The sequence below is a fragment of the Monopterus albus genome, unplaced genomic scaffold, assembly GCF_001952655.1.
Source record: "Monopterus albus unplaced genomic scaffold, M_albus_1.0 scaffold25.1, whole genome shotgun sequence".
In the NCBI taxonomy this organism is placed as follows: Eukaryota; Metazoa; Chordata; class Actinopteri; order Synbranchiformes; family Synbranchidae; genus Monopterus; species Monopterus albus.
This window is the reverse complement of record NW_018127905.1, coordinates 112,411-140,064: the sequence shown is the minus strand read 5'-3', so window position 1 is coordinate 140,064 and position 27,654 is coordinate 112,411. Positions and strand designations below refer to the sequence as shown.

The 27,654-nt window shown below is 40.5% G+C and overlaps 1 protein-coding gene across 1 annotated transcript in view; it reads right to left on the bottom strand.

The window, feature by feature from the left end:
- Nucleotides 1–27,654, bottom strand: part of sorcs2 (sortilin-related VPS10 domain containing receptor 2) — a 303,719-nt gene that overhangs the window by 221,109 nt on the left and 54,956 nt on the right. Inside the window, 1 exon segment of the mRNA XM_020594852.1 lies at nt 1,810–1,877. Within this exon segment, the coding sequence (XP_020450508.1) occupies nt 1,810–1,877 (68 nt within the window).

Genomic DNA, 27,654 nt, shown 5'->3' with positions numbered 1-27,654 from the left:
ACTTTGGGCCAGCCATAACAGACTGACAGACTGACATTCTGGAGTAACAGGCAGCAATAAAAAAGGACGCCAAAAGCCTGGAGACAGACAAAACAGCCCAATGGGAAACAGACGGAGCACAAAGTGTGGTTACAATTCGAAGGTACAACCAAACAACTTTACACTTCATCAGTTGTGGAACAGCTAAAGGCAGGTTCAGAAATAAAACTAAACTTTGGAAGCATAGGGTCTAGTTTGTATTGACTGACCTTCTTGACAAATGTGAGTTTTGAATAATCTATCATACCTACAAATCAGGTCACTGCCTTTCAGTGACAATGGCAGATGTGAATGACACTGACTGGCTGATAGGTAATTGTTTGCGCTGAATCCACCAAAACCTTTAAGTGTTACAGGTGCTCGACTGTGAAGACCCCGACTGTTTGCTTTGCTTACTGACACAAGACAAGCCTCCACAGACCACTGCTGATCTAACAGGGCATTGGTTCTTTAACTCAGCTGCCCTGAAAAACTTTTCTCCTCTCTGTGCTGTTAACTGTCCCCCTGTGAAAAGCCTTGCATCTTGATCTATGCCACCTGACAGGGCCGGATGGCACACCCATTCATCTTCCCCCATCTTCCTCGTTTGATCCTAAAGCCTTGGGACTTCAAAGCCTGTATGCTGGTGGACTGTGGCTGTCCACACACTACGCCAAACTGACAGCTACAAGGAACGGTGGTACACCCCACACGTATTACCTACCAAGATGTGGTCAAACAGCCACATAGTCCTTAAGGAAACGTACAAATTTCAAGGTAATTTCAGCTTTTTGGACATTGATGCTAACAGGCAGGCAGTCAGCTTCTTCTTTCTCTGCCTATTTAGGTTTAATTTAGATTAAATTCAGCAAATTTCTTTGCTTTTTCTTTCTGAAGTAGTCTGTCCATTAGTAAATCTGGAACACAATTCATACATAACAATTAAAACATCAACAGCAGTAGGATAAAAATATGTACATAATTCATATCTGTCCTCCAGAGAGACAGGCAGTCGGTGCTAATGAGAGGCTGAAGCTTTGAAGTCATGGAGTCTTCAGTGAGGTGAATGACATGAATTAAGTCCTAGTATCAGACACATTTTGCTTTGTGCCAATGTGTTCTAGATGGCTAATTCTAGGCAAGGTTATAAGCCCTGCCTTGTCTTGTCAAGGTTTCATTAGAAAATCTGAATATACTTAAAAGCTCCTCCACCTCCTTATTCATAACGAGGTCTGGTTCAGCTACATAGCCGCACCCCAGCAGCCAGTAGGGAGCTGATGTAGAATAAAGAGGAAATTAATATTCCATGAGAATAGATGTATGAGTACAAGATACACTTTTTGTGAAGTGGAGCGGAATGGATGCATTGCTTTTTCTGCTATTCAAACGTGAGAGAAGTGTAAAGTGTTTCTGGCGAGCAGTCATCTGCTAAAAAGATGAAGTTCTGCCAACTAGACTTGACCCCTTTCTGCAGCACTGCTGGTGCCCACTTCCCTGCCCTGTGCCATGCTGATATGCTATCTGCCCAAACAGATGCCCACACTGGCTTCACACCCCTTGTCTCCGATCCCCCCACTTTACCCATAGCTGCCTGCTGATGTTTTGTCCGTCCTAGCGCTCTCTATCACTCGTGTCTCCTTGAACGTGCGCAGCAGAGAGATAACCAACATCTGCACTGACCTCACCGTTAATGGGAAGCTGCTTACTGATGAAAGCTCTGCATGAGTCTGAGGCCAGACATGACATAAAGACATCCAGCAAGAGAAAACATGGTGTAAACATTTGGCTTACCTCCACAGTGAGCTCTCCAGCACCTTGGTGGAGTCAGCATGGTAGTACTTGGTCAGGATCAGGATGACCTGCATAAAGAGAGAGACACAAGCCACAAGTTAAGAAAATGACTGGAAAGTCAAACTCAATCTCAGGACTATAGCGATGATTTTCAGTTTACTAAGTTCAAGCAGCCATACACAACCCTGCAGATGCTTTAGAAGAGACATCTCTTCACTGATAGTTTTTAAGTCATGTTCAATTACAGGGTGATGTTTTTGCTGGTGTTTGTTGATTTGTTTGTTCACAGCATAACGTAAAAAGTAATAAATGGATTTAGATGAAATTTATGGCCCACTGACCAACTGATTAGATTTTCATGTTGGAAAAACTGCTGCTCACATACAGTGAGAGCCCTCTTGTGGCCAAAGTACACAGCTGCACAGCAACAGCTGGCGTCAGCTATTCCAGATTATCTTGATCCCAGATGAAGATGGCACAGACCTTGAGCCAGACTCTAAGTTGTTATAATTTTCATCTGTAGGACTGGAATTCTGCCACTATATTAGGTTTTGACATTTTTTCAGGTGAGAAAGCAACCAATTAGATTGGGAATGTGGTCAGTCCAATGCCAATTTAGAAACTTGTTCTGATGCTTTCAGAGATGTGTACTCGTCAGCAGACCAAGGTTTTCCAGCTGCACATTATGCGTACGGCGCTCTCGTGTTCTTAGGTGTTTGAAGTGAGTAGTGTAGTGTAGTGTAGTGTAACACCATCTGTTACACTACACTAGCTAAGATAACCTATGTTTGTAAGATAAGTGAGTTAGCTAAAGTAATTTTTAACATAATCAGACTGAGCAAATCACAACTGCAACTGATCTTTTCCACATGGGAATTTTGATCAAACTAAGGATATTTTAACTATCCACTAAAATTTGGTCAAGATCTGATTAATAATCTTATTTAGAGTTTCATTTTTCCTTTAGAATTTTGTAGAGTGAGATACAGTAGTGTTTACAATTTCACTGGACCTGTCAAGTTAAATAATACATTTTTCAATAAAGTCATATTTTACATCTATGGCTTCTTTATTTTCTTTTGTAAGAACAAGCATGTTTCAAGCAACAAGAGCTGAAGGGTGGTTTTCAATCAGTGCATATATTATAAAGTATCATTGCTCAGTCAGTATAAGTGGCCAATATTTGACCATGATTTAAATGAGTCAATTATAGTTGAAGTAAAATAAACTATGGGTGAATTCACTGCTGCTGATCTTGATGCCGAGCTCTGTTTAGGGCTCCTTGGAGAAACTATTACCATGAACAAAGAAAGTAATACACCTGTATGCCACTTTGGTTCAAGAGTGAGCTCACACAGTGCTTCTCAGCAAAATTGTGAATTTAGCTTAAACAACACTTTGTTAGGACAATTTGACTATAAACTTTACTTTTAATAAAGTATGGCTTGGTTTTTGGGAGGCTGATAATATATTATTACAATATTTCACAAAAAATAAAATAAATGAAATGCACAGTAGGGATGCATTATTCATATGACCAAGACATCTCGGTCCGGGGCCACAATCCCCATGTGTCTACGCTGGATCAGAGACTCTTGTCTTTCATATTTCTGAGAACTCCTGTTCTTGACAGCAAGGTCTGCAGGGATTTGTGTTGCCATGGCAAGAGTGCCAGTGGGTCAGGCAGCACAGTGGGGACTAAAGGTTTGATTGGCAGGCTTGCTTGCAGTTCTAGGTAGTGGAGCAAGTGATAAAACGGTGCCCGACTTCAGGCAGAGGGGGAATGATTGGCCAAGGGGTCCTGTCCAGAGGCAGCTGCCAACAGCAGACTGTGTTGAAGGTGACTGCTCACGGGGAGTCAAGCTGCAAACAATGTGCAATATGGACACTCCTGATACATCTTAATGTGGAAAGCAAGCACAGTCTGTATAACCATATTTTCTGTGGTGATACTATGATACTGCATCATTATAGCCCTAGTTTTTACTTGTTTCTTGACTGTATTACAGTGTGGGTGGCATATGGGAAAATGAAACAAGCTCAGGATGTAAATATCTGGTTGATTTCTTTGTTTGATAGGATGAAAGCTACCACATCTCTCAGCTAACTTAATGAGATACCTAGCTGCAGGTATCTTATCAAATCTGTTTTCATCCTTTCAGAACATTTACCCTTATGAAACCTATAGTGCCTGTACTTTCTAGCATAAAAATTCTGCCTGGGATTTTCATATTGTGTTAGGCTGATATCACACAGTCTGTATTATCCAGCTGCAGTTAGCAAAATAAAACCTAAACAATTTTTATAAGACCTTCTACTGAGGCGGGGCTTGTTTTTTCCCCGGTTTTTTTTTTTTTTTCTGCACAAAACTAAGAGTTTCTTAAAGTGGAACACTACATCTGGGGACTTACAGAATGAGCTTTGCGAGCTCTAGGCCAATTTCCACAAAACAGACTGCCATCAAAGCCACTCAGTGGAGTCTCGAGGCACTTGGCTCAAACCAACCCAAGCTCAGGAGTTCCAACCCTGGTGGAGCCTGGCTTCCAAACATGTTTATGGAGTTCAGAAAACTGGAACAGAGGACACTTCCCCTGAGAGCTGCCCGCTTGCCAGGGCTGATAATAGCCTCAGTACCAGCTCTAACAGATGCAGTGGCAGCATACAACCTGGTATTTTTATGCTTCTAACTGTCAGAAAAACTTTCATGGTTGATGAGGAATTAGACACCATCCATATCTGAATATGCAATCAAGACGCTGTGTCAGGCTCTCTGAGTCATGCAGCATAAAGCAAGTGTTCCCCGATTGGTTGTTGGCCTACTGTGACTCACTGGTGTCTCTGGAAACAGGCTGTCCGCCTCTGCACAGCTGTCCTTCTTCTAATGAGATACTGGTGCAAAGCTTGACACTCTTGCAGGCACACCATGCAGGCAGAAAGGCAAAGTAACAGCACTGGTCCCTTGACAACATACTGTAAGGATTAGCTCTTCCATGCTGCACACTTAGTACATTTTGATTCCCTGAGCCAATCTAGGCTTCTTTCCTTCTTGAGCTTTAAGCCTCCAGTTGAAAATGTAAGCCTTAGTTTATAAAGCTGCCCTGATTGCTTTGTTGTTGTTGTTTTGTCCACCTGGGAGAACTCAGGATGTTTTTTTGGTTTGCAAGAAACTGCCAAGATGCAATCTGGAATAAGGTTTCTGGCCACCTGACAAACAGAATTCAATAATAATTTTATCGTGCTCCATATCTGACTCCTTAGCTGCTAAATGTTTTACTTGGTTCACCAGCTAGTCCCAAACATTGTCTGTCTTTCTGCTGTTTGGGGTGAGCAAGTAGTATACAGTAGGTCTATCAGACTGTTTCTCACTGAAAACAGCTGGAAGTTTCAGGCCAAACAACCAAAAGGCTGAAAGAGGAAAAAAATCATTTGAGAAGCTGGAATCAAAGAAAGGTCTTCTTAACGTGATTCAAATGATGGGCATAAAAAAACACTTGTTAATCGATTAAGTGACAAATTCTTTCAGTCCTAATCATGATCAAAATCATTGTCAAAATATACAATTATGTTGGAAACGTGCAGCAAAACAGCTTGACAACATGTACAAAGTAAATCACTTGTTCAGCTGCTCTTTGCATTTTATTGCATCAGTCCATACAGATCATGCACTGTGTTTCAGTTCTGGGTTCACAAAACAGCACCACACTTAAATGCGCCCTAACAGTCCGCAGCCTCAGACAACTTGCATCCTTCCTTTGACACAAAATAGATTTGGCCTCTTGGTTACAAGTAAGCCCATAGGCTAAAACTAAAATTATACAGTAGGGTTCTACAGGAAGTGTGGGACACATCAAATTGCTTGTACATGAAAAGCAGAAAGGAAAAGAAACTGTATCTCTTATGTCTATCACTCCATCAGCCAAATGAGATTGAGGTATGCATCATTCATTCAGATGACAGGGCCAATATAATATTCTGCCTCTTGATTTGATCTTCAAGGCCCAAGTTCTACTCAATTGGAAAATAATTTTTCTTTGGGGATGGGGTGGACAGGATAAGAATCTATCCAGCCATAAATCACTACTGGCAAGAGGCAGAGAGAGTGTTTATTTGGCAGCAGTGTACCTAGCCACATTGACAAAACTGCTGAACAGCACGGAAGCCAGATTCCTCTGTTGCCTCTGTTGCACAGAGCAGTGCGTTAAGACTAGTACTTGGCAGCTTCTACCTACAGCTCACTGGACTAAAGGACAAAACTGGCACAGACTGAGAATCCAACAAGAGTGGTAAGAAAATCCCCTGGTTTTTGGAAATGCAATGTCATGCCAGTCAGTTGTAATTCAGTACAAATAAATCACAGAACCATACTTAAAGTCCACAAGTATTGGAAAACATGTCACGCTAAAGCGAACAAAGTCTGGCAGATCACTTTTTTCATGAGCAATGACAGAAAAAAGTCTCTGTATACTCTATTGATTTATACTGTATAACAAATTGCAAGGAAGTTTGTGATGAACTGTGACCTAATCAAACTGTCAAAGAAGAACTATTGCTCTCTTGTAACCATGTTGAAAACCACAGCCACATAATCAGCCACTGTCGGTTTCTTGTTTGTAAGCAGGCAGACAATGAGCCTAATGGCTTCTATTAGGGAAAAGTCAACATGGTGGTCAAAACCCCTGGATGACTCCACACAAGCACCTGCAGAGAACCTATTGAAAGTTAAGCTCATAGCAGAGTTGCCCATGAACTCCAGCTTAACAACCGCTGTTTGTCCCCCGAGACATTCCCATCAACTATGTGTCAATGGAACTCTATCAATCAGCTATTGAGGAGAAGACAGAGGGAGAAAACACTCAAGGAAGAATCTGGGGAGACTGCAAAGAAATAAACATGGACAGACTCTGAGGTTCTGGAGAAAGAATGCACTCATTCATTTTTAAAGTGAAAAACTACTTGTATTTCACTCCATGGAAGTGTGTGACACCGGCTCCTCATCCCTCTGGGATGCTTTGCATTCTCAAGAAACAGACCACACACAAACAATTCAACACATTCTGAAATAAAAGGGAGGAATTCATTTTTGTCTTTTTTTTTTTTTTTAGATGAAGCCAAAATTTTATTTTTTTGGCACAAAAGTAAATTCCACATGGATTAAATTGGGGGAATGACTTTTACACTTTGACATGGCTTTTTATATAGAAACAAATCTGGCTTTTCCTTTGCCAGTCAGAAGACCACTGAACAATCAGCTACTATGCCTACTCTCGACTATGGTGATACTGAGTACACCACAGGTCTCTCACATGCATTCACATTCCCTCACGTGTGAGTTTTCCTTGCGTATTAGCACCACCCACAAAAATTGCGAGAAAAAGACGCAAGCGGGAAAAAAAATGCAAGGAAGCAGGAATCGTTAATTGATGGGAGTTACACTATGTTATTTTTTTATATGGCTCACCTGCAAAAACTCTCATTAAATCTGTTCACTGATCTCATTTAGATGCTGTTTACAGTTAGGTCGCAGTATATTTTAAGGACAGTTCTATCAAACTACAAATGGAAGTGAATGGAATTATGAAATAAAACTACAGGCAGGGAAGTCTACTGTAAGAGGGTCATTATTTATCTTTATTGTACTGGGGGCAGAGGTAGGAATCTGAGACAGAATGAAAGGTTTTAAGTACGTGACCTTTAGCCAAAATGTTCTTACTCTGTAGCCTAAAACTCCAGCTGATTATCCAGAGGAGCTTTCAGTGGCTACAGCATTCTCTGCATCCCTGTCCTTGTTCACTCCGAAACATATATGCACACGCTCACATAAAATAAAGTGCTTCATTCATCCAAATAGCTCCCCATTATCCTCATACTTCCCATTCAATTGCCGTGTTAATGGGTCAGGACACAAGCCACCACTGAGTAGCCACATCTGTTTGAAGTCATTTTTGCGTTGGACCTTGACCATGCTCTTTATCGGAGGCCAGGCAGTGACCCACAAACTCGTTACCATTTTAACAGTAGTTTGAGATTGCCACCATTCATTAAACTGCTCATGCGGAGAAGAGTAGAGGGTAATTACATGGACCCCTGCTTCTGCCTGCTTGGTGCTCTGTCCACACAAAGGCTTCTGCTGACCTTGCTCACAAGAGTCCATCCGTTAAGGTGGAATAGGAGCACACCTAGATATTAGACAAACTGTGGTATTTAGTAGGAAAATGAGTTCAACTTTCATTCAAAAAAGTCCAAATGGAAAGTGGGTGGAGAGATGTTGACTTTTAAAAGCTGCATTATTTTGAAAGTAAACCTAATAGCATGAAATATTGCCAGCAAAATGTTGAACTAGTCACCAAATTAGTTGAAGGCATTTATCACCCTCCTAAATTCTAGTAGTTTTGTCCTTTATGACTGGTGCACATGACTCAGATTTACTGTTCTTACACCTCCTATATAATAGACATTTTGGAAAATGATTTGGGCTGGAAGGCGAAGCCTTCTACAGTTTCCCAAAAACTTCTGTTTAATAAAAATGATCTCAAACACTTGCCTCCCCACAGCTGTTTTAGTTAAGTATTTTGCAATCACTGTACAATTAGCCATAATTGGAGTCTCCATTTTAACAGTGGCCAATGATTAAACATGTAACTTGAGTTTTTCCTCCTTTGGAAGGACAAGCCATCCTTTTTTGTTAGCTACTAATTCTATAGCATGCAGACATGCTAAATGTGAAGCAAACCACAACCTCACATTAAAGCTCTGGTCACATCAGAAACTGGCACAGTGACTTTCATCTTTATATTCCCATGGTGGTAGACATTTGCTGACATAGTGACTTTCCAGCTAGCTACCAACATGCTAGCATTCCAGTTTTTTTCAAGAGACAAACAGACAGGTTGGGCCACTATGTGCCACCAGAACAACTTGGCATTAATTCTACAAGTCTCTGAATTCTACTGGAGGGATGAACACTATTCTTCCAAACTATATAAAGCTCTCTCTAAGGGGATTTTCACACCTGCCTTGTTTGGTCTTGACCTTTGAACCTTTCAATTTGGTCCGAATGTACTTGCTAGTCAGCATTTGGCTGTAGTCTGTGTGGTATGTTCAAGCGTCACTTTTCCAACCTGACTTGCCCAGACAAAGGTGACATGAGGTGACGCAACTGTTGGCCTACATAGCTGCTAGTTCTTTCACGCGGGCTTGGTGTGCCTCTGTCCTAATATATAGGTCCAAAATCTCCCATGTTCACTTGGGTTGACTGTGAATGTGAAGGCCATAGCATCTGATTCACATTGTTTTCATACAATTGCACGCCATTCAGTGACCCCTCGTGCCCTATGGATGAGAGCACTGTCATCGTGAAAAGGACCACTCTTTTATTCAGGCTTTCCCATGTGACCCATCTGTACTGTATTTGTACCATCAAATACTGTCTTATACCTGTCTGCAAAACATGCAATTTTATGGATGAAGTGACACAGCTAATAAGCTAAAATCATTTATTCTATTTTATACTCTCCATTCTGTGAAGGGTTAGAGCTGTCAAAACAACCATGTCAGAGTTTTGCACAGCATCAAAGAATTACAGGGATTTACTTGGGACCCATGAGAAGAATCCATAGATCGTGGTGGTTCTCTTCTAATTAACTGATTTTGCAGCAAAATGTAAGCGTTGTAAATGTTTGTGTGAGCAGGCTTTTACAGAAACAAACCAGTGTGCACACATAAATTCAGCAGATAAGTCAGCTGTCAAGAAAACATGACGTGGATTTGCTATGCTAATCAGTTTTCAGCAACAACTACAGGGATTTTAAGCAGACTTAGTTCTGTGTTTGTTTTAAGATACACTCAGAGACAAGTGTCTGAGATGATTAAGGGTGGGAGTTTTTTTTTTAGAAACCTGTACAAGGCTCATACTCCTTGTCCAAATGTCAATGTTCTTTCCCACGTTTCCCAAATCTCTACAATGGAGGCGGTGAGTATGATGGTATTTTGACATGCAGTTATTATGAAGCAAATATGAGATAAAAATATGCTGTCAAATATTTGGAATTTCATCATTGTTCCCTGTAACCTGCATCATCTTGTGAAATTAGGACCTTAAGCAACATTCTTATATCAGTAAAAAAAGAGCTACAGTGCCACAGATGTTTCAACATAAGATCTAACCCTTTCTACAATATCACATTATGAAACATTTGCTGGAAAGGGGTGCATTTCAAAATGCAAAACATTTCACTCCTCAGCTTCTCTATCTATGCACCTTTTGCAGCCTCTTTTATGTCCAACAGGTCTTTTGTTGTGATCTCCTCACTTCTCTGTAGTGTTTTTCCTTTTTTATGCTTTCTCTGTTCTCCCATGAATATCTGGGCAATTGCTATAATTGGGCTCTGATCAAACTGGCAGCCTGTTTTCCAAAAAAGAGGCTGGAAGGAAAAGGGAGGCAATGTTCACACAAATGTACGTGCATCCTCCCCCGACTCTTTTAAATTATGAGAAGAGTCCACAGCAATAAGCTATCTTTGGTAACACACATTACTGTAATTTCACTGCAAACCCCAAAGAGTATCATCAGCACACATTTAAATGTATTCACAAACAAAAAACATTTATTCATGCAAATACATATACTGTATACTGGGGAGATTCCAGGAGACTGACTGGTGCTCAGTCCAACAGCTAATTGGACCAGCAGGAGATTTGAGATCCTTTGATCCTGTGTGATAATCCACTGCTGGGAGCCCAAGGCCTTCGGGAGCGAGAACGCGAGTGATAAAGAGAGATATGGGATATAGTAGGAGACTTGGAGATAAAAGGAAGATGGCTAGAGACCATGAGACAAAGAGAAGAGCTGAAAGCAAAAAAAAAAAAAAAAAAAGAGTTGTAAATGGATAGGTTGGTGGGAATGGATAGGTTGGAGGGAAGATGCCACGTGAAACAAAAGGAGAGAAAGAAGAATTACTGTTAGAGGATGACTGAGAAAGAGAAAGAAAAAAGGAAAGGGCTGGAGATGGAGAGAGGGGGGAAACAAGGCAGCAGAAATCAAATAGGACAGGGAGGTTGGGAGTGTGAAAGCTGTAATGCGACAGCAATCGATGAAGCCAGGGGACTGAGACAAGCCTTCTGGCCCTCAAATCTGTCCATTGATCTCAAAGTCTTACTGGGGAAGAGGCGATGGGTTTTGAGGGAGCCACTGGGACCAAGTACCCAACTTAACCCAGCTCAAAGTAATCAGTGCTGGTCTTTGAGGGGAAATCTGATGAGGTTCATGACCTTACTTAGACGCGTACTGTAATTCTCCACAGCAGGCAGAGACAAACACAGACAGCTTGTTAGGCCTTTGCTAAGGTGAGCCTTGTTGGAATAGAAGCTTCGAATCGTGCCTACTGTTTATCTTGTAGGTGAGCCTTGTTGGAATAGAAGCTTCTAATCGTGCCTACTGTTTATCTTGTCTAGCCAATGTGGAAATGTCAGATCTGATTCCAGTCCCTGTGACATTAGCTAAACATTGTAGATAGGCCTGTTCTCTTAAGACAACATGAAGAAAGAATTACTGCAATCATTTTAATTCTTTGTTTTAAATGTAGGCAAACTATGTGTTTCAGAAATGACTGTACTAGTTTAAAAAAAAAGTTTTTAAGCATTTCATCAATCAATTTCATTACTTCGAACTGGGCACAAGGAATTGGGCACAGCAAACATCCCACACTTCTGACACAAAGTCCCAAAAGGGCATGAAAGAATATTTCTATAAGCAGCTCCTGCATTGTAATTTAAGTATTGGTAAAAAATATGACAGTGTAAACTTAATATTTGCATATAAATTTCAATGAGTGCAACTTTTTGGTCACCTGATAGTTTGACTGTACAATCTTCAGTGCAGCTTTGAATGATATGGGCAATTACTGACTGGGGGTAACAGTTCTGTAATCTTGAAAGTACATTACTGCCATATGCTCACTTATGTGTTGAAAAGGCTCTGAAGCATCAGAAAGCAGATGTCTTTGAATACAGAAGCAATACAGCAGATATGTGATGTTTCTATCTCTTTCATGCAGACGGCTGCACAGTGAATCGCTGATGTCTCTGCTGACTAATAGACACTGACAGCATCTCATCTCAAAGTCAAAATTACAAAAAGAAAGATGGACTCTGTAGGTGGGTAAGTGGCTGGGGATGCCTCTCCTCGTTTCAGGTGGACAGATGTTGAATTACGTTCCTAAAGCACTAGTAAAATGTTTCCAGACAGGAATATTGGAAGGAGAAAATAAACATCAGTGAGAGAGAGACACAGGTGGGACTATGGCAACAGTAAAAGACCACCTGTGTGAAGGGAATCTGAAGCCAAGTGCATTTGCTGTCTTTGTATAATGAATGCACTCCTGTGTATTTACATTTGGGTTCACTGTGATGTCATTCTTGAGTATTTCTCCCATAAATAAATTTAAAAAAAGACAGATAAACACCACTATGTAAATGGAAACTCTGATTTTCCTTTCTTGCTGTACCCTATATATTGCTATGGTCTATGTGTACCCGTCATGACTTCATACAGCCTTCATCCAGCAAATGGATGGAAACAATCTTCCCTCCTTCTTCTCACTGAAGCTGAGGCTGAAAATTGCCACATCAAGCGCATCACTGATAACAGATGTTGCTGCTCGCACGTGAAACAGGCCTCATCCGTCTTAGCTTGCTGAATTCAAGTGCAACAGATTTTTTTAAGCATGCTGTGGTTGACTCCTGCTTTCATTCACATTGCATCATTCTATAATTCTTGAATAGAGATGAATACCATGCTTTCATAAAACTAATTTCTACACTCTAAGTTCAGCAATTCAGTAATAAATAAATTTTAAACTTTACCTCTTAGAAAAACTGAAGATGCATATTTTATAGTTAAAGTAGGCATTTTAATTCATTTGTTGTAATTGTTTACTTGGGTCAAGATGGATGGCACTATTTCTATAGGACAGGTTGGGGGAGACTTTATATTTATCTTACTGTCAACAAATAAGACAATACCAAAACCAACAATGAATTGGCCTTACTAACAAATCTTTTAGTTCTTTGTTTTTGGGTAAGTTTTAAAGATTTACATCTTTAATAGGAGAAAATAGGCTTAAGGCTGAACGACATGATATTTAGAAAAAGAAAGTACTGACTCATTGCTCATTAGAAAAAATGATTGCCAGTCTCTTTATTTACTATGATTTTGGATCATCTGAATAGATTTTTAAAATATAAGACAGGGATGAAAAGCAGCAAGTACAAAATGCAGCTTTAACTATGTATGGGCCTGGATATACAACTCTTAGAAAGTATGTTTATATAGTAGTAACTGTAATAATGTATATTTGTAACATATTTTCAAATGCTATGGGCTTGGGGCTGAGTTTCAACATTTTTATGTTTTACTGGGGATTTGCTAACAATATGATGAGTATAAAATAGGAAGGAATTGTTGGACGCTATGTTCTGTGATAGTGCTGCACTCTCATAGGAGTTAGGAAATAAGAGACAGTATAAAATGGCCAAAACATTATTACATAAGCCTTTTTCAGACACACACACTGGAATCCTGAAATTATCTATACGTTATCCAGAGGAGCTGTATGTGAGAGTGTAAATGTCCGAGTCAGTTGACCTGGACATTAATTGAATTTTACCCTGCCAGCTCCCTAGTACAAAGTCCATGTGAAATCTGAGTTGGCCCGAATACGAAGAATAAAAACATGAGATAGTGAAGAAAATGATCATGTCCAATGAAGACACCAACAAAAATCTCTAACTGGAGACAGGACAAGATTTGTTATGAGGCAGTGTCAGAATCATAAGCCAAATTTAAGGTACGGCAAGAGTTTATGACCAAATTACAAACTGGCTAAGTGACGGCATCATCTCCCGGTTCCTGCACACTCTACCCAGGGGCATGTAATTATTCTGGCTACACTTCTGTTTGCAAAGTTAACAGTCATCTTCCTCACTTGCTAACAAGTATTGAACTACTGTATGTTTGCAGCCTTCAATAACCCTGATGACGTCATCTAGTGTTCTTTTCTATGAACTGACAAAACTCTTCTTAAACCACAGAAAACATCCTACAACTGTTTTCACAGGTTGAGTGGTATGACTGGTGAATTGATATTTTATGTGAAAATTTTGCAGAATTCCCCTTTAATGAGAGTATTGGCACTGGACAAGCTGTGCTGTTGTCCATATGCAGAGAAGGAAGTTACTTGACTTCATTATAATGCATCTGAGCTTAATACAGTATATTTAATTATCATCTGTTTACTCTCAACACACATTTGCATGCAGGTGTGTTTTCTTTGTGTCTGTCCTGGCTACCTTTACTGTCATGGTGGCGTGGACAGGGGCTCCTGTCCTGGCTCAGACACCATCCCCTTTGGTGGATACAGCTGCTCAGCACAGCTGAACAGCTGTTGCCTCAGCATTATCATAATCCCCATTCTGCTCCCTCTGTCTCTGCCATCCTTCTCCTGTCACCCCTGTTAGTTTTAAACACTTAAAAAAGAAAAAAAACTTTTTGTTTTGTTGTAATTTTGTTGATTCTGTTACCGGTTCACATAGTTCTCATAATAAGCACGCTTTGTAGCCCTACTCATCTCAGCAAACCAAAGTCTAAAACCACATCATTAACAAATACATTAACAATCTAGCAATGCCTGAGATTGTTTTGTTAATGGAAGTTAAATATGACCTGGGTAAGTGGAACAGAGTATAACAAGTATTGAATGCAACATTAAACACAGTGGAAATACTCTCAGGGTCCATTTTGAGTAAATGTATTCAGAGAGCTGCTCTAGTTACATGGAGTCAATAATGCACAATTAAATGTGCCAAAGAATTGGAGAGCATATGGAAGCTCAGCGTATGAGTTAAATGATGTTTACCCATTATTTGGCCCAAAAGAGGGGGGTGTCAGGTCATGCTGGCATAACTCTTCAGAGCTCCACAATAGGCAGCACAATTTTCCAGACCTAACTTAACCTTAACACAAAGCATACCTGAATCCTGTTCTCACCCAAGCAAAGAGCAGATATGTGGCTTGACACGTAGCACCTACATTGTATTTGCTCAGATTAAGCAGTGCCTTGTCTAACTGGATTGTAATGGCAGTCACCTCTGAGAGCCGGGTTCACTCAGTTTTCTAAACACTGACACTTTTCTACCAAGACCGTCTAACACAAGAAGACTATTAACAATTCCAGTAAGTCTGTAGCTATGTTATCACCAACACCAACACAAGTTCTGTGTAGGTGTAAGAGTGAAGGCAAGTCTACAAGGTCATCAGGTAGGCACCCTCTTACTAACTGGTGTTTTGTTGAGTTGGGCCCATGACACCGAGAAGGCTCAGTATTGTGTTCCAGCATCCCAGAACCACACCCCTCTTTGCCTGTATCCACACACCCAGCACAACCCTTCATCTACTCAGGCTAACTGTTACCAAACTGTCAATAATTAACATTTCAACTGTTGTTCAAGCCACCAAGTAATTAAAATAACTGAAATATTTCAGATAGCTCACTAGATAACTAGCCAGACTTCTGTGTTTTCTCTCATAAGCTGTATCTACAGCGTCCTCCCAGGGAACTGTAAGCTCAACAAAATACACAGCCCACTGTGTTTCTGACCACAACACAAGGTCTGGTCTGTGGTTAGTGCTGACTAGCTCCTCGGGAACTATGAGCTGAATCCCTAAATCGACTTTCATTTGCCAGTCTCTCTCTGCCTTTAGCTGGCCTGTATCCTGCCTGTTCAAAATGGCTTGCTTCTAGTGGTAGAAGATGTATCCAGATCCCTTACTTATGTAAAAGTAGCAATACAACAATGTAAAAATACTCTGAAAGTAAAAGTACTCATCATGCCAAAGGGCACATTTAACATTAATGTATATCATATAATTGGATTATAATTACTGATGCATTATTGTGTACCTCATATTTGAGGTTGCGGCTGGTAAAAGGGGAGCTAGTTTTAACTACCTCATATGATATTAATTTGAGTTACTGCTGGGTAGCTTGTGACTTTCCCACCAGGGATCAATAACGTCAATAACCATACTGTATTTTTGTATTAATCTGATTCTGAAGAGTAACTAAGGTTATAAAATAAACGCAGTGGAATAAAAAGTACAGTATTTGCCTTTAAAATGCAATGAAGTTGAAGTAGTACAGAATGAAAATACTCAAGTAAAGTACAGATAACTCAATATTGTACTTATGTACAATACTTGAGTAAATGTACTTAGTTACTTTCCACCACTGCTTCGCCCTCACAAACAAACAAAATCCCCTCATATTTCGTCTCTTCCACTGAGTTTACCTCTAAGTGTCTACTTTCAGTAGCTGCTGCTAAACATTTCAACACTTGATTTTGTCTCCAGGTGTATTGTCCTTGAGCCATTATTACACATAATGTTTTCACTGTTCCCAGTGACCTGGGTTCAAGAACAGTTTATCTTACATGTTGTGTCTAAACCTTGATGTATAAATTGGCTGTGAAGAAATAGCAGTTATTTGCTATTTGGTTATTTAGCATGCTTCCAATTCTGCTGATGTCCAAGAAGAAGTCCATTTTTACTTTTGTTCAGCTTGTCAAGAGTTACATTTAATGTTATTTCATAGGGTCGTGTTTACTCCTCTGGAAATGAATAAAGTTGTTACAATACCACCACTCAAAGCCAAAGGGAAATATGGAAATTACACTACAGAATAGAAATAGCTTATCAACATGAGCAGCTGGCTGAGGAAAAGCAGTTTAAATAGAGTAAACCTTGGCTGAATTGAAAATCACTGCAATTGACCCTGTGTCCCATCCCGAAGACCCTCCAGACTGTTCACAAGGTTCACAGTGATCATCAGATGTGAAGTCGATGTTTGGCTGAGTACAGATTGATTGTCGACTTGTTCGACACCTGTTGATGGAAAACACTTAACCAGAATCGATTCAAATTACACATCTGCATTGATTTTCAGTCCATCTATTTAGCATGCAATACTAGTGGCAGCAGTACTAACAGATGCAGGTGGATTTATTAATAGTAGTTGGCTTTTTCCTCCCAAGGCTGGTTGACCAACTGGGGCCCATGAATTTACATCACTGAAGTAATAATACTCTGTGTTAGATTAATCAAAACTTGGGCTGTTTTTGAAACTCCCCCCAAAAATGAGTCAAAATTAAAAACTATGCAACTATGTATGAATGATCTGGGTAATATGGAAAATAGAATATGAACATTTAAGAGTGGGGAAAATACAGTAAGAGTCCGAAAAGCTCAGTGAGCCCTGTGTCATTATTCTTAATTTAGAATCAGGTTGTAAAGGAGGCCCAGATGAAAATCAAGTTGGTCTGTAGTATATAATAAAAATCTACTGTACAAAAAGAAAAGGGTAGTGAACAGACTGGCCATAATAATACAAAGCATAAAGCTGGTTTTAAGTTTCTATGATAAAAACCTGATAAGATGTCTTGGCCATTTTACATGCAATTTTGAGATGGTCTCTTAAGTCAGCCGGAACTACACCACTTCAGCTAGTTTCAGCTATCACCTTTTTGCATGAAAACAGTTGAAAGTCAGTTTTACAAATGATTTATTGTAGAGAAAAAATATTGGGGACAAGCCGTTCAATCCAAACTAGGATTAACTCTTTGCAGTTGTAGGACCCTGCTAACCAGTCAAATTCACGAGTATGGGACTGACGTGAGGGCACCTTGACCTTTGACAACCAAAATCTAAGCAGTTCATTTTTGAATCCAAGTGGACATTTGTGCCAAATTTGAAGAAATTTCACCAAGGTGTTTGCGAGATATTGTGTTCATGAGAATGGGCTGGGCGAATGGACAACCCGAAAACATAATTCCTTCGGCCCTGGCTGTTGCTGGCACGGACACACCAAATGAGTCCAGTGCAACAGGCAGAGGGACGAGAGCACTGGGGTATGTAAATACATTAGGTCTAACAAGCTCGGTGCAACTAAACGGAGCATTAACACACCTGCTTTTTTGGCTGTAATACTTGATTATTTGTCAACTGAAGCAAGACGCTGTCTCAACACCAAGCTCATCTCCTGGCATGAGACCATCATGTCTCCATCTCTCCATGTTGTCTCTAATGGGAGAACCATTAATTAGGGTTAGCAGGGCGGTACAGTAACACTATAGTAATAAAAGCTGTTCTTTCTTATTGCCTCTCAGTGCACAAACTGTGCTTGTTTAAGGTGAAGTGAACAGGGATTAGCGCACTATGGAGGAAACCACACAGCTCCCTTCTTACTAGAAGAGAGAATGGAGATTTTTTTAAAGTTAGGGGAAAAAATTCAAATTTGCCGCACTTTGTGGAACTACTTTTTATTTCTGAGCTGACTAATCACATGGAGGACCATGGGTTAAATCACTGCAATGCTGACTGTTTATGACAACAGCAAAATAAAATCCTGGGGAAATACTGCACATGTCGGTACTGTAGTGGCTGTTTCTCTGAAGGGAGCTGTGGTTGGGAGTTTCACCTACGGCCTGCTGATAGTGGCAGCCCCCACCATTAGTCATTATAGCAACAAACCCACTTTTCATTTTCAGCAAAAAATGCAGTTGAGGCAGTGTGTTCTGTAACAAGAAAAAGAAATGGAAAAGTGCATACAGAGACACCATGCATACATTCCTGTTTACTTTTTCTGCTTGTTTTGCTTTAATTTAGCTCACTTCATTCACAGAACATTCCGCAGTATGCCACCAGAAACTTTTGGATGAGGGTTGAGTAGTTGCATGCCAATTCAAGGCAAGTCAACTTTATTCATTCCTCAAAGGAGAGTATTACACACCTCCTGTCCTTAGTCTCTGGGTTCAAATAAGGACAAAATGCTCACACAAAAAAAAGCCATTTAAGGTAAGAGGTGTGTGGTTTGGTGTTTTCAGCTGTCTGATCTCTCTGGTGTGTAGGACATTTCTCTGATCCCCTGACCTCCAGCCAGGTCTGAAAGAGGTTGTGTTTAGCTACAGACCCACACTCTGGCTGCTGTCACAAGCCATCAGCACCTTCTTGCTATTAATCCAACCTCCCACACACATACACACTTCCCATCCAACATCCAGCCCCCTTTGCCTCAATCTCCTTCATGGAAAGAACCAGAGCACTGGCCCTACTTTAATGCCCTGTCACACTTTGTTTAGCCTCTATGGAAAAAGAGGAATGGAGTGTGATGTGGGTGCAGGATTTACAGTAACACACACATTACACCAGCACGCAAACACACCTGTACATGACTTGTAGGTTTGTGCATGAATACACACAGATGAAGTCAGAAGCCCTTTTTGCTACTGTGAGAACTCCTAGAATCTTTCCAGACAGCCATTAGTCACTAACAGTTTTCAGCTCTTCTTTGGTCTTCTCTCTGTTCCATCTTTTTGTATTGTCCAATTCCGGCAAAGGCCACCCAGCTATGGAATGAGGTCAGAGCAAGTGTTAAAGTCTAAACAAGTAGAAACACCCAGACTGCTTCACCCTTTGAGGGAGACAAATGCACTCAGGCACACAGCTGAGTTGCACTGTCTGTAAAACCAGAGTGAGAACAAGAGCCTTCAGTGGTGACTGAAAGAGCTTTCAAACTGTGCACCCTTTGCTCTCTGACCAAGTAAGCAAGATGCTGCATCATTAAGAAAAGTGTTTCAGGAGTGTCATAAAGAAAGTATTGGCCAGGGGCTGATATTAGACATCAGATACTCAAAAGAGAAAAGAGAGAATCCAGATTTATCTTAGCAGGGCTAAAGTGACATCTGTGTGTGTCATGGACAACAGTGACTTACAAAGTGAAGTGGAAAAAAAGTTTACATATTCATTCTTGTGTTTAAATTAAGGGCATTTGGCTGCAGGTGCACTTAATGAAGGAAAATCACTTTCGGCTTTTCCCTTTTAGGGGTCGCCACGGCGAATCGAGAGTGCTGCGCCTTAACCACTAGCCTACCAGGGATGGCTAGTGCTGGTCAGCATCCTCTGACTCTTCTTCTAGTATGACCTGCAGGTTGACATTTGTGGTTTTGAGTGAAATGTCTCAACAATTATTGAATGTACTGCAGTGACGGTCGACTCATGTCTCCATCAGGATGTCATGTAATAACTGGTGCCTCCCTCACAACAAACTAGACTAAGATGATAAACGACAAACATACCGTAGCAGGCTTAACATCATCTTGTTATACTATCAGCAGTGTGTTAGACTGTCAGCACCCCCACCCCCCCCTTCAGGGATGTGTGCTTTATTTCATTTCAGAGAAGGATGCTAGGTCTAATGATTATTTTGAGACTGTGTAATTTTTTCCATTGTTCAACTCAATGTGATGTAAATCATGTCAAGTCCCATTATAAACAGATGTCACCACCTCTCACTGTGTCAAACATTTCGAAACAGTGAACCATGTTCAACACAGTGCCTCAGAAAGCCTTATTCCATCCATCATACTAAACAGTTTGTTATCAAGCTGGCAGATGAACGTAAAGAGCAGAAACAGAAAAGATCCAAGGGGAACAATCGAGACAAACTGACATGCAAAGCTAGAGTCCAAGTAGGAGAAACAGGTCAGCAACAAAACACAGATCCATATATGAACATTGAGAACTCATGAAAGATGCCTCTACATTGCCAGTCTGGCAGGGAATGAGTGCATGTTGCTGGTTTAAATACTGACTGAGTGATTACACAGATTCAGTACGAAGCAGGTGAGTGTGAGTGGAGCAGGGCTATGGCGGCCCCTAGGAACAAAGCACATGCAAAAGTAAAAGCACAAACATTACAGAAACACACTGGAAATCTGAAAATATACAAAAGTCAAAGCACATGCATGTGCAGAATAAACTCATCTCCATGCCAACCTTCTGTGCATGTACAGCCAGTAAGTAGCAAGAGGTGGCAAATGAGTTTTGTCACACAGTGCATCAAGAACAAAGTCAGTCTTTCCTGTGTATTCAAGCCAGAGCTGAAGTAACACTGTCAAGGCTGCTGAACAAAGAAATACATTTAGCACATACGCACACAGACACACATACTGTACAAATACATCCACACGCACACTAACAAGATAGACCAACTGCATTCTAAACATGTCACGTGGCTCACACTGGTTCCCGCACACAAACCACAAGGTGGCATGACAATACGACAACTTCAAATCCTGGACAAGACGAGAGGTGAACACCAGATGCTCACACTCTGACTGCTGTGGCAAATGTCAGCGGTGCAGATGGCAGAGGGTTTTTTATTCCTTATGGTCCATTTGCGACCTGTCCCGGTGGTATGGTGCCTGACATCTCATCCATAAACATGGTGGCAGGCTGAGGATGCGGTGGTCTGTTGGGAAGACTACAGGAGAGATGCCAAGCTACTGTACAGGCCTTTTGCTATTCGTCACAGGGTTGCTCTTTGTTTAGAAGCAACATAGATGTGGAACATAATAAAAAGTGGAAAATAAATCTATCTGACACAAAAAGATTGCCCTTCATTTAGTGGCAGCTTTTGCAGATGCTTTACTGTAAATTCTTTATTAGCTGAAATGGCCTTTTTTTTTCCATTTTTGATTAGAGCGTCTACAGTTTCACTTGTGTCTGTGCTTGGAAGAGACAAACCTGGAATAAAACATTCAAGGATGACTGAGCACACAGACGTTTCCTTTCCTTTTTTTGGCTATTCTTTGTTCTTACACAGTCCGGGAAAGGGAAACACTGCCATACACATGGGTTGTGATGCAGTAAAGCTTCTTCCTGCATGCTTTGACTGTCACAACCACAAATTTAATGTAACAGAAGTGGTGGGGTAAACTGGCCTTGAGATATTTTTAAAGAAAAACATTCAGAAATAAGAACAAAACCTTCCTTTCAAAACTCGTTTAGTTTTGAAATGTTTTGATCCCATGCACAATAGACTATTTCCCGTTGCTTGACAGTTTACAGTAAATCTATTAAATTGTATTATACCTAAACTTGTCTGTGATGAATAACTACCCCACACTTGCCCAGACAACATCACTGAAATTCTATGTGCTATTCAAACTCTTAATTCAGAAGTGTGCTAACTGCTCTCGAGGTTATCAGCATCAACAGCTGATAGGAGGAGTTTAATGAACTAACTGTTTTAGCAGAAAAACAGAACAACATTAAGGTAAAGTAGTGAAACTGGACTGTATGTTGTTTCATCATCTGCCAGCATGTACAGGAGTAGTCAAAAGAACAGAAACACTTTAGAGTCTGTACTTCACAGTGGCTGACTGTTGAAGCTTAGTACTTTCTTGGTGCCAGCAGTAATGTGTTCATAGCAAAGAGTATCAAAGATTGTCATGGACAGGAAGCTGGTGCTGAATGTCTGGTCTGATGCATAATGTTTTTTTAACCTAATTCTTAGGAACTTTTTTTTAAATAACATTTAATGCATATTCATGTGTAATTTTTACTTTGTTACAAACACAATATTTTCATAAAGCAACTACACTGGTAAAGAAGAGGGTTAACTATGCAATATACAGTACGCATTCACCCTATATGAAATATGTCACCTTACAGTTTTCTTCTAATGGTGAGTGCTTACAGGATAGGCTAGCCTAGGTTGCCCTTTATGCAAGACAGAAAGTAAGGGTGTGGTGAACGCGGAGGAGCTTGTACTGTAGCATATCTGATTGTCATGCACGAGACCAGAGTTTGCCTCCTGTCACTACCCTGCATTTAAATTTTTCATTTTGAAAAATCTTTCCACAACCTTATCCAAGTGTTTTCGTTACTCATTATGTTATTTGGCATAACGATCATCTTTCCATGCTTTCCACAACCTTATCCAAGTGTTTTCATTACTCATTATTATGTTATTTGGCATAACATTCCATATATTAGATATAGTTGCCATTTTCAGATATTGCTGAAACCAAGAACTTTACCAGTATTGACAGTGAACTTAAATATAATGCTGGTACTGAACTCAGTCCAGACAGAAGTGTCCAACACTGACGTTCTTGTCTGACAATAGTGGTGGATAGCTGTCCACTGTCAATGGAGACACAGTACAAGAATTTTAAACATCATTAGGGGAAAAGAATCCATCTGATTTGATTAATTCATTCTGCTGGAGTCCCATATTTGGTATAGCAGAACTGTAGAATACATTTTTGAACAGATCAAGCACAAATCAAGACTTTGTTGCCAACCCTATAAACCCACAATGAAACCCCAAGTAAGGCATCCAAAAATATTTTGGCATTGATGCCAAAACTATTGTACACTTGTAGCATAAAAGTTCCAAACTATAGTCTCAAAATATCGCTCTGATTCTGAAACTTTAATCACCACTTCTATAACAAATTCTTAACCATTTTTATAGTCGATGTCTCTACTGGATTCAAATACATTGTAACATAGTTCATAATATTGTGTGGACTTGTAGGAACACACTTGGCATCTACCTCCATAAGGCTAAATCAGAAAGTAAGTCATCAAGAAAAGGTAGAAATTCTTTGTGACCACCTATCTGTGTATACAGTACACACTTTTATACGTGTGAGACCAACTCAAGGACAGGCGGAGGAGACTACAGTACATACTGAATGCAAACAGAATGTGTGGATATGGCCATGTGTGACAGCAGAGACACAGACAAAGGAAAAGAAAATGTTATCGCTCAGTGGATTTTATACTTCTGTTGTGTCTTCAAAACAGCCGATATAGTCAAAACTGGATGATCAGTTTTGAAATACACAGTAATGTAGACGAGCCTGACACACAAATGCATGCACAAAGAAACTGTTCTTTAATTTCCTGCCAAAAAAACAGAGCAGACTGAGGTGAAACTGAATTGACAGAAGCAGAAACTGCACTGCATAAAAGAAAGTAAAATGGGCAGTAGCGAGAGGAGCAAATGATAAGTGTCAGTGAAACTCAGAGAGACAAAGAGGGACATTAACACAACATTATGTGAGTGACAGTGGCCAAATTCACAAACACAGTTTGATATAAACTCTTGTTTCTACTGGAGCAAATTTGTCATTTTAGCTTCTCAAGAGCAAATTCTGTGAAAGATGGACACTAAAAGTAACAACCACATTAAACAGCATGTGCTGTGATTTCACCACATCAACAGTATCTCAGCAGAATAACAAAGCGCTACCCTCCAACTGTGCCTGAAAGTGTGCAGTTTGTAACCCGGTGCCCCGTCACCAGATGGACACTGGCCTGCTGCTTACCTCCCTCAACAAACCATGGTCCAGGTCCAGGTGATGCCCTCTGCCTGCTAAGTTCAGCTTCAGCTGCTTAGCACTCCACCCTAACCTCCCCCAAAACCACGCACACAGACAGACACACACAGCTTCTTCTGCTCACCTAAGCAGCTGTTCAAATGAGAATAGCGCTGGAGCTGCATTGGCAGTAGCAGACTTGCAGCAGGTAGTGGTGACAGGAAAAACACGACACAACATCTGAGGTTTGAGATGCAAACATGAGTCTAAGGTTTATCTGGTGCCAAGACACTGCACAGTGGTTTATAATAACATGTAACAGGTGCTAACAACTGTAGTGATTAGCTGACATTTTATCCTCCCCCTCAGCAATTCTGAGATCAGCAATGGAATTTCAATGTTGACATTACAAAGTATTAGGAATGCAACCTTACAAGTTCAGCTTACTCGGCATCCTAATGTATAATTTGTTGACATGAAATAGAATTCAGTTTTTGTTGCCTAACCCTACAATTTGTTTTAAGATTAACATCCTTCCATTCGTTCACTGTGCCTCCTCTGGGTCTGGACTCCCAGCATTTCAACACAGACATCTTTGTATTTTCAGGTTGAGCTGACGGACTGCTGCTCCACCTGTACTGTAGCTAAAGCTTTTGTGCTAACAACACTAAACTTCCATTTATTTTAAAAAGCAAAATGCATCACCTCCTGTGCACCTGAAACTTGTCACGGAAAAGAACTCTGGTGTAAAGGCTTGATCAAGTGAGACAGCACCTCTGTGTTGTCGCTATTTAGTCAACATAATGGATTTATTCAAATGAAAATGTCATTGATGATTACTTTCAAACTGAGCTTTATGGGAGCTATTTGGGAAAAGTAAACGGTGAAATTTAAAAAATAGGGGGGAAAATCCAGAGTTTGACACAGAGAACCAACCATAATTTAAAAAAAAAAAGTATTATTAATAATAATGAAGAATTAATAATGCAAATTACAAGACCATTAAAAAGCAATCCTTACAAAAGAAAACTGAAAATAGCACAAATCTATATAAATATAATGAAACACATATTTTGGATGCATCACCATCCCACACAGAAGTCTGAAGCATGTGCGAAGTAAATTTCCATATGGGATGCACACACACGCATACACAGACACACATTCATGTATCATATGATCTCTCCATGTTTTGCCTCTGCCAAAGCATCTGCCAACTTGGCAGCACAGTCATTTCTCACACATTCTTGTGAAATTACATAAGTGTTGATTTGTGTGTGCAGACAGCTAGCGGAGGTAACTCCTGAAAACTGCCTGAGCTATGATCAGGCCAGTATTGCGTAAGGTAGCAGAAGTAGTGACCGCAGTAGGATTATTATTAAGAGTTATAGTGGAAAGATTTTGTCTGTAAGACCCAAATCTAACTTTCTGATGTTTGTTTTACCATATAAAACGCAGAAACTTGGCACATAAGTATTACAGTAACTACAAGAAAGAGCTAAAATCAGCATATCTACAATGTAATCAATAGCAACAGACTCAAAAAAGAGAGAACACCAGCTCTGAAGAGTGAAACCGTACCAATTAATGAGCCAAGGTCAAAAAGACCGCATCGGTAATGCACATACTGACAGACAGACCTGTGGCCCATGGCAGAAGTACAGCATCACACCACACTTGATTACACTGACAGTATTTTGAAGCCAGTTTATTTCACTGGCACAGTGTGGCTCATTCACATGATGGTAAGGAAAGACAAGCCATAATGGAGGTTTTGGCAACGCTGACAATACTTGTTAATACTTGGGATGATTTCAGTGTTGGCTCATGTCCTCTCACTGGATTTGTTGACATTAGCATATATTGTATATAAAGTGTTAGACTAATTAAAGGTACCCTGTGAAGTTATTTTTTTTGGGGGGGGGGGAGCAAAGCTGATTTTTAAATGTTTTATATTCGACATTTTTACATCCATGGGTACATCCCAGTTCTCTTAACTGATCATTCCTCACTCCTCACTTGACACAGCATAACTCCCAGTTACCTTAACTGCATCCACATTTCCCTCACTTGCATCTTTTCCTTGTGTCTTAGTTCCATCCATGTAAGAAAAAAATGTTAGAAAAAAGCAAGGAGAGAGAAAATGAGGAAATGCATCTACAGGAACATGAGACATTCCTTCATCTGAAGCATCTAATCACTGACTGATTTCCCATAAAGGGGCATGTTGGTGCATGAAAGACTTCTGTTAAGGATGTACTTGTATTTCCTCACTCCAGGCAGCCTACTCACTCCTCGATCTTCCCTCCTAATAGGAGAAATAGGAGCTCTGAGACGTTCTTCAAGATGGAGGACGGGAATGACTCCTGGGTCGAGTGAGGATCAAGGAGTGAGGAACAATCAAACAAGGTATTTGGGATTTACCCTCAGAAGTTGTTCCAGTCCACCACCTTGACATATGTCTCATTTACTATATTGCTGTTCCATATTGCTGCTCGAGGATTAAGGAGCTGCTCAAAGGTGACATGAAGGAGACATGAGCAACGACAAAAGAGGCCATCCTTTGCAGAAGACTTTTACAAAGCAATGCACCCCTTTATCAGACAGACATGACTGAATGATGCAGATCGGAGAAAAGAATGTTTCATGTCTCTAAAAACATGCTTCCTTGATTCCTTCCCTCTTCATATCTTTGGTAGGCAGGACTACTATGCACGGAAACGATGCAAGTGAGGGAGACATGGATGCAACAAAGGGAATTGAGATGCCACATTTTTACAGGCTGGCAGTCTGCTACTTCTCTGCCTTTGCCGGAGCATTGCTGCATCTTGCTGCATTACCACAGCCAACTGTCAATTTGCAGAATAGCTTAAAACCAGGGGCAAAATGTGAGTCACACCACGTCCACGTGTGTGCATGCCAGTGTGAACAAAATGAGGTCATACTTGTTTTTACTTTGTATAGTTAATGTAGTCATTATAACAGTAGTACTTATCTACAGTTGGCTGAACATCATCAAAACTTGACCCTTTCTACTCAACTTTTTATTCGTGCCCTCCAAAAACACATCTTACGGAAGCAGGGCAGAACTATTTTATCTACTTGACCCCAGCCATGTTTTTTTACAGACACTTATCTGTAAACACAACATCTCTTAGCTGACAAAAATCACTTACAAGACCAGCATCTCTGTAACATTAAGCTTTTAGCACGCTCAGTAGATCATGAGATTTCTGTGGCTTGGGGCTAAAAGCTTCAATTTCACTTCAGCATGGTATTCCCATACAAGCTGTGAAGTTTCTATCTGCAGGGCAGTGTTACGGCCTCTGTCTGCTTCCTTGTTGTACCATAATTTTATGCGGGAGAGTACAAGACTGATCCAAGGCTCTTGCATTTGAAAGTGAGCATTTGACTCGGATTAGTAGAGGCCTGCTTGCAATTACTAATCAGTGGCCAGACATGGCGAGTGAGAGATGGCTGCACAGGCCTATTATGGGCTGTACAACGGCAGTGACTGGGCTCCGGCGTCACCATGGCTGTAGCTCGATCAAACCTTAGCCAATTATTCCTTCTCTCTTCATCTTTCTGGTCTGTAGCCATTCTGCTGTTCTCGCTTTGTGCTTT